Genomic DNA, 13,990 nt, shown 5'->3' on the forward strand with positions numbered 1-13,990 from the left:
GCATTCGCTGGTGAAACACACTGATTTTTTTTTAAGGTAAAAATCAGTTCATTAATAAAACGATCATACGATATTTATAATAGAAATCAAAACTAATAAATACTAGTACATAACAATTTGGATCAAACGAAATTCAAATCTGGCAAAATCATAATCGTTGTAGATGAGATCGATCTAACAATGATTAATACCCTATTTTACATCATTATTTGATACGGCCTTCAACGAGGGGTCTTTCGGTCGGTCGACTGTAGTTTTGAGATTGAATTAAATTCGATTCAATTGATTGTAGACGTTGAATTAACATTTGTTGTAACATCGTACAAATCTTCATCAATAAAATCAACTTTTCTGCGAAATTAAAACCATAGCCTCATACTCTCACAAGGAGAGAAATAAAACTCAATAAATGGGTAAAGAAACTCTCCAATAGAGAGAGAATGGAGTCTTATTCCAAATATGAAATTAAACTAGTTCATGGCGATGCTCCGAATTTTATTGTTTTTGTTATTTGGGTTTTGTACGGTTGATGATTGTTTTCTTTGCAAACCTTTATGTATTTTTCTATTTAAATTGTTGCCAATATTACAGAATATCCTCCAAATATATGAAGGTTTCCAGAATAGTTCCTAAGATCAAATACTTTATTTTTGCAAGTCTTATTTGATTGGTACTCCGTATAAAACATTGTTTTTTCTGATTCAATTATAAACATAACAAAAAATATAGTATATTTTTAGAAAAATACAACTTTGATTAGCTAAAGAAATAGTACAACAATTAACTTTTTTATACGTATGATGTGATTAATTAAGAAAGATTACGTAAATTTTTTATAATAGGTTATTATTCAAATATATATTGGGCATCAAAGGTTTAATACTTATAAGAGTGACTCTTGTGTTTTTCAATACTTTAGAGACACACGTTATATCATTGTAGAGATGGTTAGAACTTTACATTATGAATTAGAGGTCATGGGTTCAAACATTGATACTAACATTTTTGATGATAATAAATTTGAGTAATGCATGTGCGCGCGTGCATGACATGACACATCATTATTTCACTTGCCAAATCACAGTGACACATGGCTACGTGACATTTCTTGCCTTGGAGATTTAATAATACTATAGATAGATAGGTTGGTTGAATGATTAATATCATTGAGAATTTATAAGTTTTTCTTCTCAAAAGATGGAGTTTTAGGTTAGATTTTCGCCTACAATTCCTTATACGGACCATAATTTTAAACTACAAATCATGTTAGGCAATCAAAAGGGGATGTAGCTCAAATGGTAGAGCGCTCGCTTTGCATGCGAGAGGCACGGGGTTCGATCCCCCGCATCTCCATTTATATATGATGTTGATTTTACCTTGAGTTTTGAACTTATCAGAAACATATTTTAGTTAACAATTTTTCATGTCAACTTTTAATTTTAATTGGTCCAATTTTTTCAAATCATTAAATTTCTTTACAAATTTCCAAGTATATTAAGTTAACAATCTGTGTGCTTTTTCATCAGATTTTGAATCATTGCAATGGAGTTGGAACATTACTAGTTCAAATTACACTTTTAGCGTGATTATTAAGTCCGAATTTATATAGGGAGTAATATAATGGGTAGGTGACTAGGTGGTACTCCCCAAACCAACCTCAAGTGGGTATTTCTTATTAGATCATTTTCTAGATATGAAATTTATTTGATATGTGCATTTCTGCAAGTACTAGATATTGTGTGTCATTTAATTGCAGTGTTATGATCTGTTTATTGACAGGAAAATGATGTTACTAAATTTATTTGTGGCTTATAATGAACATACTTCGTATATAGTATCATATTCTAATTGAGAGAGCATTACTTTTTATGGGTTTCAACTTTCAAGTTAACTATATGCACTTAAATCTTACACTGTATGAGCGGAGATATTTTTTTTTTGGTTCTACTACGAGGAGTTTCCACCGCCTTTGGCGAGGTAATGTCCTGTGGGAGTTTGTATGGGACTTCGATGGGCAGCATCCCTCCCAGTTGAGATTTTTTCCATTACTCGCTTACACCGCTTATTACCATTTTTGTTCAGGGTACATAACAATTGAAAAGTTAGGTATCAAAACAAACGGACATAGGTTGCGGCAGGTCGGCCCAACCCGTTTATTAATAAATGTATTTATTTATAATTTCTTGAGATAGTTCATTATGCTTGTAAATTTTTATTATAAAGAATGGGAAAATATTATATTCTTCACTTTTAACGGGTATAACTTTTCACAAATTCTTGTTTATAATGGGTGTACAATAAATATTGTACACCGGAGTAAAAGTTGACTCAAAATGCTTAAAAGTTACATATATATATATATATATATATATATATATATATATATATATAAGTTATCTATTTTTTAATGATAAATTTTTCACTATTAATGTATAAATTAATCATTTAACCCTTTAAAATGTTTATCTATCAATTTTTTTATTTTATAATATAAAAGTTACAGAAAAATAGGTTAAAGTTACGAAAAACTGCATAAAAGTTATCTTGGTGTACAATAAATTTATTATACACCTTGTACGCGCAAGACCTTTTGATAACTTTTTACTTTAGTTAATCAACACAAAATAACTTACTCTGTACTTTTTTTTTTTTAATGTCCTTACAAGAACATCTCATGACTTAAACTTTTCACTTTATAATGTCTAGATGGACTCCTAAATTTAGGAAAAGGAAATATAAGCAAAATACTTTTTTCATAGCATGTGTTACAGAGTACAATATATTAATTATAATTAGTCATTTTTTTAATGCATAGCACACCTTAGCTCTGACTACATCCGGATCCGACCCGGTAGCACACTTGTTTATAGTGGATAAGTCTTCCAACAAGAGTTTTTGCATACAACGAGGCTCAAACCGAGACCTTTCTTAAGTAGTATCATCAAGCTGCTTACCACTCGAGGCCAACTATATGTTGGTAATTGTAGTTAGTCAAATGGACATTAATGAATCATCCTTGATGGATGTTGCATATAAAAATAAAATAAGAAGTAATATGTTTAAGTGTTTAACGCGCCTTTATAATATGACGGCATTGACGGGCAAGGCCCATAAAAGTGGATTCCTTTTTTGCTCCTTCAGGAAACAGGCCCAATAGACCAAAAAAAAGAATCAGGCCCAATAAACCAAAAAAATAGGCAAGGCCCTTCCATTTCCCGCCCAATAACGCAAATGATCCACCTACCAAAATTAGATAAACATTGTTAATTTGTTACAACTTACAACTAAATAGAAAAATGAATAGATGAACTCCATTGTTGATTGCAGTCCGAGTTCCCCAACTCGGAGCTTTCCACTATAAACTTGAAATTGATTATCCAGAAAAATGGCGCGGAAAACGCGATCAACAGAGTTGCAAATTCCACTACCTTGCAGTTTTTTGGATTTCTTCTCACTCGTTTCAGCAATTTCCCCGATGTTTCTCCATCTCCTTGCTTCGATTCATCATGATTCATCATCAATTAATTCGTCTTCGTTGTCATCGTCGACCGACCTCGTCATTATCTTTTTTGACGCCTCTAGGTAATTACGGCGAATTTGATTTTAATTGCAATTGATTTGGGCTGTAATTTTGTCAAATTTGAGGTTTTTTTGGGGGTTTTTTCAGGTTTGATTTTGTTGCGCCGATCGAGTAGTTTCTTTCCAGGTTAGTATTTTCTGATTGTAACTAGGGCTTAATTATGGAACTGAGTTTTGTTTAATCTTCGTTTTGATCAGTATTCAGTAATGTGAAGGTTTTTTTAGGTCTTTTTTTTTTGTTAATTTGTGTTAATTTGTTTGAATATGAACTTGTTTTTCTTCAACTGATTGTACATTTGCAAAACCCTAACACTAGAACTCTTGTGTTTGAAAAATCAATCAACTAATAAGTTTGCTAAATTGCTACGTTTGCTAAATCAATCAACCCTAACAGCATATTGAAATTCAAATGATGTTACAGAATTTAGTTATGGCTTATAATGAATTACAATTGATGGTTTCAAGATAACAACTATATGCTCTAAATCCTACATTGTCTGACTTTGACATACGATTGATCTTTCCTAAAGAACCTCAATCTAAACCCTTCATCTCATATTAATCTATTCAAAATCGTAAATTTCAAGTTTAATTCCAAGTTAGCAATTTTGTTAAGTGTAAAAGAAAAACAAAAAAATAAAGAGGAGGAAAGGAAGGTTAAAAAAAATAGTCTGTCACTGCAGCTATAAAGGGAATCGAACGTTTGATCTTTGCTGTCATGTTGATCTCAAAACCACTGAGGTACTTGGTTTATTGTGATACATTATAGGGGTGAATAATATATAACGTTTTTTTTCTGTCCAGTAAGGGTTCAGTTGCTTACTATCTTTGTTCATGAAACATAACATTTGAAAAGTCAGTAAGTTAGGAACCAAAACATAGGGTAAGAAGACTTTGAAATTAATGTTAAACAAGTGAATGGAGGATAGATGTCAATTCCATTGTGATATAACTTATTCATTCAAACGTTCGGGGATTTCTGTGTAATTCAATTCTGAGTGAGTCAATTTTGTTGGGCCAAGACTTTTGTACAACCTTTCTACCCCACAAGCTTTTGACTAATAACAGAGTCTTAGTGGGCACTAATTAACAAATACAAAGAACAAATATATGCAAGTTGCCATACAGATTGATTGAATGCTCAAAATTGTGTCCTTACAGTAACTGTGCAATTCTACCATGAAAACATTCCATCACCTTTTATTTATGATCCTACTTTCTTGGCTTGTGCTGTTATGCTACTGGTGTCATACTGCTGCTACTGCTGGAGACGAGGCTAGCTTTGGTGTCAACAATAACATCAAGTGTATTGATCACGAGAGAAACTCCCTGCTTAAATTCAAACGAGGCGTGAAAGATTATTGTGGGATTCTTTCTTCTTGGGGAAACCAAGATGACTGTTGCCAGTGGCATGGGATTCTCTGCAGCAACCGTACCGGTCATGTTATTATGCTCCATCTTCACGATAATGAAAATCAGTTCACGTGTTTAGAAGGTAAGGTGGATCCTTCCCTCTTTGAACTAAAGCATTTGAAATATTTGGACCTCAGTTTGAATTGTTTCAACCAGACAATACCCAAATTTATTGATTCTCTAACCAAATTAGAGCACCTCAATTTTTCCCACGGTTGCTTTTTTGGTGAAATTCCTCCTCAAATTGGAAATCTTTCCAAGTTAACATCTTTTGATCTCAGTTTTAATAATAATCCCCTTTCCGGTGACATCCTTACTGCTAAAAGCTTGCAGTGGTTGTCACATCTTACAGTATTGAGAGAAATCAACCTCAGTGGAAATAATCTTAGTGAAGCCACGGACTGGATCCAAACCATCAACAACATTCCCTCCCTAAGGGTCCTTTACTTGGATGATTGTGAACTTTATCCTGTAATTCCATCATCACTTTCTTACAACAATTCTTTAACTGCTCTTCGTGTCGTCAGCCTTCAGTCTAACCATTTAAATGACACTCCTATATTCCAATGGTTGTTCAACTCGAGTGGAAACAGTAACCAAATAGAATATCTTGACCTTTCTGATAACTCTATTTCAGGGCATCTACCAAGTGCATTTGAAAGTGTGCATTCCCTTTCATATCTCGACCTTTCTGGTAACTCTCTTTCAGGGTTTCTCCCAAGTGCATTTGAAAGCATGCACTCCCTTTCATACCTTGACCTTTCTTACAACTCATTTTCGGGGTTCTTCCCAAGTGCATTTGAAAACTTGCACTCCCTTTCACATCTCTCTCTCTCTGACAATAACCTTGAAGGTCCAATTCCTGAATATTTTCGAAACCTAAGGTCCCTGAAAGTGCTCCACCTATCTAACAATAAACTTCATGGCCCCCTTTCAAAAATCGCCAGTTGTTTATGCAACTTGCAAAAACTTGACTTGCAAGGTAACATCTTTACTGATGATATGTCTGATGTCTTCCAAGCACTATCAGTTGGGTGTACAAACGAGCCACTTTTGGAGTATTTGGATTTAAGTATGAACCAGTTCTGGGGTTCTGTTCCGAACATGATCAGCAGTTTTTCTTCAATGAGAGAATTAGATCTAAATGGGAATCATCTGAATGGCTCAATAAGTCAAGGTATTGGGAAACTTTCAATGCTTGAGGTTTTGGATGTTTCTTATAACTCTATAAGAGATACCCTCAACCACAACCACTTCTTAAATCTTTCGAATTTGCGGGAACTATACTTGTCAGACAACCATGCACTGATGGTCAATCTCAGTGCTGGTTGGGTACCTCCCTTTAAACTGAACATCATAAGTTTAAGATCTTGCAAGTTGGGGCCTTCTTTCCCAGATTGGCTTCTAACTCAAACTAATTTCTCCTACCTTGATATATCTGATACACAACTTTCAGACAAAATTCCCGCATCCTTTTGGGCCAAATCATTGTCGTCCAATCTGCAGTTTTTGAACGCTTCTCACAATAAAATTCATGGGGTGCTCCCAAATTTGTCAGCCACCTTTGACATAGATAGTGTGATTGACTTGAGTTCAAACTACTTTGAGGGTTCAATCCCATCATTTCTGGGAACATATGCTTCCTCACTGTACCTGAACGACAACATGTTTTCAGATGCCACTCATCTATTGTGTCCAAGAATAGGTAATACCGTCCTGTGGGATCTTGACCTATCAAACAACTTGTTGTCTGGAAAGCTTCCTGATTGTTGGATGAAATTTGATCAATTGCAATATTTGCACTTGGAAAACAATAAATTCTCTGGTAATATACCAACATCCATCGGTGATCTAAAACAACTTAACTATTTGCACTTGCAAAATAATAGTTTTTCAGGAGATCTCCCAGCACGGTTGGAGAACTGTACTTCCTTGTTAATTCTAGATCTTGGGTATAATTCTTTAACTGGCTATATACCTCCAAGCATCGGAATTGCTTTTAATGATCTCCGTCTTCTTAACCTGCGTGGAAACCATTTTTTTGGTAGACTGCCTCTAAGCCTGTGTCAATTATCCAATCTTCACTTGTTGGATCTTGCTATTAACCACATATCAGGCACTATTCCAGATTGCATACATAATCTTACAGCAATGATAAAAGGAGGGTCAGACTATCTAGTCTCTGTTTCAACCAGTCTGGGTAAAGAGGCCATTTCGCCGTATGAGGAAACTGCGGTAATTGAGTGGAAAAGAGAACAACAGAAATTTAAAGATACCTTGGCACAAGTGAATTACATTGATTTGTCCAGTAATGAGCTGGAAGGGGAAATCCCAGATGGAATTACAAATCTTACCGGGTTAATCTCCCTCGATTTATCAAGAAATAAGTTGAGAGGAAGCATTGTATCAAATATTGGGCAGCTGATATTATTAGAATTTCTTGATCTATCAAACAACCATCTCTCTGGAGTTATACCAACAAGCCTTGCTGATGTGAGTTATCTGGGAACCTTAGATTTGTCGAACAACAACTTGTCGGGCAAAATTCCACTCGGAACTCAGTTACAGGGGTTCGATCCTTCATCGTACAAAGGAAACCCATTACTTTGCGGGGCACCACTACGAAAATGTCCCGGAGATAAACCACCAAACGGAGAAAGTATGATTCATCAGGAGGAGCATGGAAATGATGATATTTATCCAGGGTTGTACATAAGCGTGGTGCTTGGATTTATAATAGGATTCTGGGGAGTTTGCGGCACTTTAGTGATGAAAACGTCGTGGAGACATGCTTTTTTCCGGTTGTTTGATGGCATGAAAGACAAGGTGTATGTCATGGTGGTTGTGAATATAGCTAGAGCTTGGAGGAAACCTTGAAGGTAGTTCATATATCTTTTTTCATTACTGATCCAAGTACTCCATTATTAGCTCAGTTAAGCAATGATTATTCAATCTTATTTTGTGCAGGTGTTATGCTTCTTATGATTGTGCATTAATTGTTCTTCAAACTGCATCTACATACTTAACCATTTTCCCAGACTAAAATTATACTTCTTATTTTGAATCTGTATACTTTTTATTTTGTAGCATATTGACATTTCTCTTCTCGTTTCCAGTTTTGGCAGTGTGTTTATTACTCTATGCTTCAAGATTTCAATCAGTGGCCGAACACTGAGCTAGAAAGGATACGTTATAATAGTATATCATCCTCCTCCATATATGTGTCAATGGTGGATCAGGCCTTTCCTGTTTATAATTTTTTCAAGGACATTTATTATCATCAATTCTTCTAGTTGCAAATCTTAGTTTCAAAGCTTCAATTCTTCTAAAATTATATGCAACTTTGTATGAATTCAGAGACTAGTTGCAAATCTTAGTTTCAAAGCTTCAACGTTGTGATAGTTACGTTGTTTGTAGAGGTTTATATATGCAACTTTGTATGAATTCAGAGACTAGTTGCAAATCTTATGAATGTTCAATACATGAGTCCTTTGGCTACTGCTAAATGTTTTATGTGATATACATTAGCTCTGTTTTCATCTTGGTTCATGATTCATATGTATTGATTGATATACATAAACTGAACTTGTAACTATTATAGGTTACTGATATGAGTTGACTATTTCAGCTCAAAGAAGTGAAGTACAAGGTTGTTCTCAAAGGATTAACGACAGCAGAAGAGAAAGGAATCTTACATGGAAGACTGAAAAGGGACTAGACGATCAGGTAAAGCTCAAATTACATTGGTGAGAGCTAGACCAGTGCAATGGGACAGGTCGGGTCAAGATAACTCTTAAACGGGTTAGACCGGGTCATGACCCATTTATCATGACTCGGCTCATTTATTTATTATATAGCTCATTTTTACAACCAATTTGATATATTTTTAAGTAAATATCTGTAGTACAAAGTTTTGATTTTTTGACAAAAGCAGAGCAAAAATTACAAAATGTTATTAATTACCCCATATTACCACCAACTAATTTAAACTTCCTTCACTTTCTAATTAAGCTTGGAAGCTTAAAGCTTAAACGTGTAGGCCAAATCTAATTGTAGATAAATTCACAGTTCATAGGCGGTTATGCATGTTATCCTAATGCATTATCGAACTAAAAGAATTCTAGGTTATACCAAATGTAGTAATAATTTTCAGGATAGAAGACTTCGTATTATTTGTTTATAAGAATTTGACTTATTCTACTTTCCTATTTCATGCGTTATTATTAGGCTAATATATCAAAAACAAAACAAATTAAAACACCTTTCGTTTTCGTATATAATAATAACCTGGCCTCAATCTTAATTTTAACACAAACAAAAACAAGAACAAACACAGAAACAAAAAACAAAACACAAAGTTTGGATCGATAGTGATGTATCAGTTGGCAATGGATGATAGTACTCCATTGTGTGATATGATCATCCCTATGGATGATTTGAATGGAGTTCTCAATGACTCGTGGTTCTTCTCCGATGAACAACTTCTACAACAAATAACTACCGATGGTTTTTTAGACCAGTCGTCATCATCAATGGTGTCTTTGCCGGAGTTACTACCTTCTTCTTGCCGTCATGGCAAGGGGAAAGAGTTAAAGACTCTCACTCGTCAAATCTTGATCAAACCAAAGTCGTCGGGAAAACCACTCTCTTTTCTTCATCGACAACAAAACAAGATGATAAAGAAGTCGGGAAGTGTCGTCAATGGCTTTCAAGAACAACAAAGCAAGACGATAAAGAAGTCGAAAAGTGTCGTCAATGGCCTTCAACAACAACAAAGGAATATGGTGAAGACGACGTCGTCGCCGAGAATAGTAATCAAATGCAGTAGCAAAGCTGTCGAGGGTCATCAAGTGACATCGACAGAGAATGTCGGTGCTGTGAAGTCTAAAGATGAAGTGGTGACCAAGAATACTCTAACTCATCAACTCATCAAACCGAAGTCGTCAGGAAAACCACTCTCTTTTCTTCGTCGACAACAACAACAACAACAACAAAAACAACATAACACGATGATGAAATCTTTCGTCAAAGAAAACAAGATGATGAAGACGTCTGTCGAGGGTAATCAAGTGACATCGATAGACAATGTGGGTGTGAAGTTTCAAGAAAATGCAGTGGTGACCAAGAAATCTGAAGATGTGGTTATGAAAGAAGATGAGTTGAAATCGAATCTGGAAATAACGAAGAGGAAACTACAAGAAGGCTATCAAAAGAGTAATGAAACGAGGAAGAGAATATGCATGATAGACATAAGGGCTCTTCCTTCGCAACCGGCTTGTCATTCTTCCCTCGATATTAGGAAAGGTTTGATATGTTAGAGACAATAATTGATCATTTTGTTTGTTTACTTTTAGTTTGTATTAACACGTACAGTTAATTGTGAAGCTTAACTTGTGACTTGGAAGGTGTAGTCCCTTTAGGGACTACAAAAAGTGCTCCCGTTGGAGTCACCTCCAAGGGAGAGTAGGGCTTTTTCCTCCTCGCGGAGGAGGTTTTTGCCTGTTATAAGCTTCACTTTATTTACACGTATTGATCAATACAGTTTTTAATTTGATACATTCTCTTTGGGGTACGTTTATTTTTAATAATAATGGTTCAAAGTATGATGCTCAACTTGGGATTTGGAAGGTGTAGTCCCTTTAGGAACTACAAAAAGTGCTCCCGTTTTTTGTCTGTTATAAGCTTTACTTTTTTTTAACAATTCTTGATTAATATAGTTTTCAATTTGATTCCTTCTCTTCTGGTTACGTTTGTTTTACTCTTGAATTGAGGTCGTTTTAGTCCACTTAACTTAAGCATGCATACATAATTAAAGTTGTAAGCAGACTTAGGAGATTAAATCTAAGGACTTAATTGCTTAATTAAACAAGTGAATGAATGCATCCAATGAGCCTGGTCCGTTGGAACTCAGTTACGTTGTTACATACTAGTTCAAATTAAACTTTTAGCGTGATTAATATATTAATCCCGGACATATATAGGGAGTAATATAACGGGTTGAGGTGGTACTCCCTAAACCAACCTCAAAAAGGAAGGACACATTAGGATTTGAGGCAGAGGAAGTTTTAAATATCCTATTATCATCTCAACCCTTTAATTAATTAGTTAGAAGAAATCTTTAATTACTTGGAAGTATACTAAATCACGTAAGCATTAAGCCGGGAGGTCAGCTGTCAAAAGGCCAACTCAACCAAAAGCTTAAGTTGATAGTTAAAGGCCTCAAGATTAGTTTAATACTCTATGATCAGCCAGGGCGAGTATATCTTATAATAATGTTATGCAAAAAGGCCTAGCTACGAGTAAATTAATTCTTGCATTGCACAACATTAAAGGTTTAGTTTGTCGATTATATTTTTTGATGTTCCAAAGGTGTAACAATAAAGTTGGAAGTCTAGGTAGATCAATCATGTATTGGTCTGTCTCTTCGAATTTCCACTCTTCCAATCCTAACACTTTAAAACATACAAACTTCAAGTTACTATTGCAGCAATAGTGTGCTGCCTATTTTACCCCTACCTATATCTCTTTACTACTCATTTACCCTTCCTTTCGGATCATGCCAAGTGCACCCTTCATCCATCGTTGTTTCTTGCGTCTGTTCTCCCTCTTCATTCTTCACTGCTTCGGTGCTTCCCCCCTTTTTTTTAGGGGTTTTCCCTTTCCTCCTCTCCCTTTCGGCGCCTCCTTTTCTGATCTACCCTTCCCAATTTCTTTTTCTTCGTTCTTCGTTTGATTCTCAAAGGTGAGTATGTCTCTTTTATTTAATTCTTACTCTGTGAATTCTCAAAATGGTAGATCTAATTGCGGAAATAATTTCCCCATTTCGTTGCCTTTTCTTTTAATTGAGTGTTTGAATTTGCAGGGTTTAATTGAGGGTTTGGAATCGAAGGATTTGATTAAGGTCAGCGAAAATTCATGAGTCGGTGGTCGATCTCCATTCGCGAACTATTAAAAATAAGTGAGGATCGTTGGTGAAATAAAAATGGGATCGTTGAAAAGTGAGGAAGAAATTGAATGATCGAAGCGAAAGAATCAAATGGCGCTATAATTTACATCGATGGTGTTAGGAAAGTAATTCCTGATGGTTTAGCTCACTTGACTCTCCTTCCTTTAGTATCTTCGAGGTACTTTGATTATTATCATTACTCCTTAATTTCCATTTTTAATTGGTGATTTGACTTGTTTTTTTATTTTACTGGGTTGAAAATATTGTTCATAATTTATATTGATTTCTGTAGTTTGTAAAATTCGTGATCTTTAAGGAATTATGTAGTTACTATTATCATTATTATTATCCTTAATTTCCATTTTTAATTTGTTATTTAAATTGTTATTGAATTCGTTGGGTCGAAAAAATTGTTAATAATTCGTATTGATTTATGTAGTTTGTGAAGTTTGTGATCTTAAGGAATTATGCATTTGTTACTGTGATTTATTATCGAGGATTGATGTTTGGCTTTGCTGGGGAAATCACTGACTTATGCTTGTTAGGGTTTGGCACTTTAGTTTTAGTGGGGGACTCTTGATCAATTTATAGTCCCCGAGCCCCTGGTTGATTGTTGATTGTTGATTGTTTATTGGTTATTTGTTGTTGTATACCCTGGTTGTCCTTCCATGATTGGAATGTTTATATCTTCATGTCTAAAAGAATTGAAATCAAGTTGTATTATTGTTTATTAAACTTGGGATATCTGCATTTCAATTTCTGGATGATATGTTGTGAGGTAAAATTCTTCCTCTGATATGTTCGAAGGACCTTAACCTTTACATTTAAGTTTCTTGTAGCTGGTTCTAATCTTATTAGTTACTGTGGTGAATCACCTTATTTATCTGGCAGCTATTCATTTTTTTTTTACCAGGATTTTTGTGCTCCTGCTCAATTTTTCGGTGCATCAATTTCGGTTTGTTATTTTTTTTTTGCGTGTTCCCTTATTTTAGTTGAATTCTGATGAACTGAATCTCTTTGTTTTGTTTTGTTTTTTATATTTTTATATTTGTTTCTTTTTTGGTGATATAAGCGGACCTGATTCTTCGGGATATGTTGAGATTTCAATTGATAATTTTTTTGAAGTAATTGGTCAATATTAGTTCATTGTGTTTTTGTAGTTACGAGTTATGACTTCTGACGCGCGTTTTCTATTTGATTAAAATCTTTGATATAATTCGCAACACGCGTACCAAGCTTTGATGCTAAATAAGATCACGTACCTAAAACTATTCTCTTTTGTTGCTATTCTGCATAAGTTCAAAATTTGAGAGTCACTGTTTTCATCAATTTTACGGTTGAGGTTTTCGGATTGCGACGAGAAACCATTTGACGAGTGAGTTGTTATTTTTGGTATAAGAGGCATAGAGCATGACCGGGTTTTGTTGATAACACGGGTTTTGTTCTTCTATTTTGGTACTTTTTAATTGAGAGTGTATGATTTTTTTTGGTGCTTCACAAATTTCTCTCCGTCTCCATAACTATATTATTGTCATAAGTATAACTGTGCTTTTATTGATGTAGATTCGAAGGTTATAGGTTATATCATGATGGTGTACAGATCTTGGTGATGTTGTAAGCATGCAAACAACTGAAAACACTCCTTTACAATGTATTGAACACCTTAGTTCTGGTTAAGGGAATGGGGGTGGGGCTTTCGAGTGGCAAGGTGACGCCGGTGTCGATTAGTGGGAGGTCGGAATCAGTGGTGTTTATGGAGGAGGATGAGCCTAAAGAATGGGTGCCTCAGGTGGACCCTGGTCTTCTTATTACTTTTGTTTCCATGCCCCAAGGTGGTAATGATCTCAAGCGCATTCGTTTCAGGTATAATTTATGTTTTTGGTGGTTTTTTTTTATCTGATTTTTTTTAGTGGGTTGATATACCTCGTTCTCTTGAGCATTTCTCTTAACTCTCAGTATTTTAAGTGTTATCATTTCATCTAATGGCTTCCAGATTTTTATTAATTAATAACATATGATGTTAACTGTTCAAACCTATAATTTTGTGCATAT

At 34.8% G+C, this 13,990-nt stretch overlaps 1 protein-coding gene and 1 non-coding gene across 4 annotated transcripts; both read left to right on the forward strand.

Moving 5' to 3' along the window:
- Positions 1-1,280: 1,280 nt before the first annotated feature.
- On the forward strand, positions 1,281-1,353 carry TRNAA-UGC (transfer RNA alanine (anticodon UGC)). The gene has a single exon. It is a non-coding gene; the product is annotated as a tRNA-Ala (tRNA).
- A 1,921-nt stretch (positions 1,354-3,274) lies between these two features.
- On the forward strand, positions 3,275-10,550 carry LOC110784086 (receptor-like protein EIX2). 3 transcript variants are annotated; one of them, XM_056838356.1, is made up of 4 exons: positions 3,275-3,582; positions 3,668-5,074; positions 5,345-7,871; positions 7,960-8,473. In XM_056838356.1, exons 2-3 carry the CDS (start codon positions 4,759-4,761, stop codon positions 7,867-7,869), a joined length of 2,841 nt encoding a protein of 946 aa, XP_056694334.1. In that variant the 5' UTR covers positions 3,275-3,582; positions 3,668-4,758; the 3' UTR covers positions 7,870-7,871; positions 7,960-8,473. The 3 variants fall into 3 exon arrangements, with proteins under 3 accessions (XP_056694334.1, XP_021844181.1, XP_056694335.1); XM_021988489.2 differs by lacking the exon at positions 7,960-8,473 and adding an exon at positions 8,621-10,550 and having other exon boundaries at positions 3,276-3,582; XM_056838357.1 differs by having other exon boundaries at positions 3,276-3,582; positions 8,109-8,473.
- Positions 10,551-13,990: the final 3,440 nt, after the last annotated feature.

This window comes from Spinacia oleracea, chromosome 3 (assembly GCF_020520425.1).
Source record: "Spinacia oleracea cultivar Varoflay chromosome 3, BTI_SOV_V1, whole genome shotgun sequence".
Classification (NCBI taxonomy): Eukaryota; Viridiplantae; Streptophyta; class Magnoliopsida; order Caryophyllales; family Amaranthaceae; genus Spinacia; species Spinacia oleracea.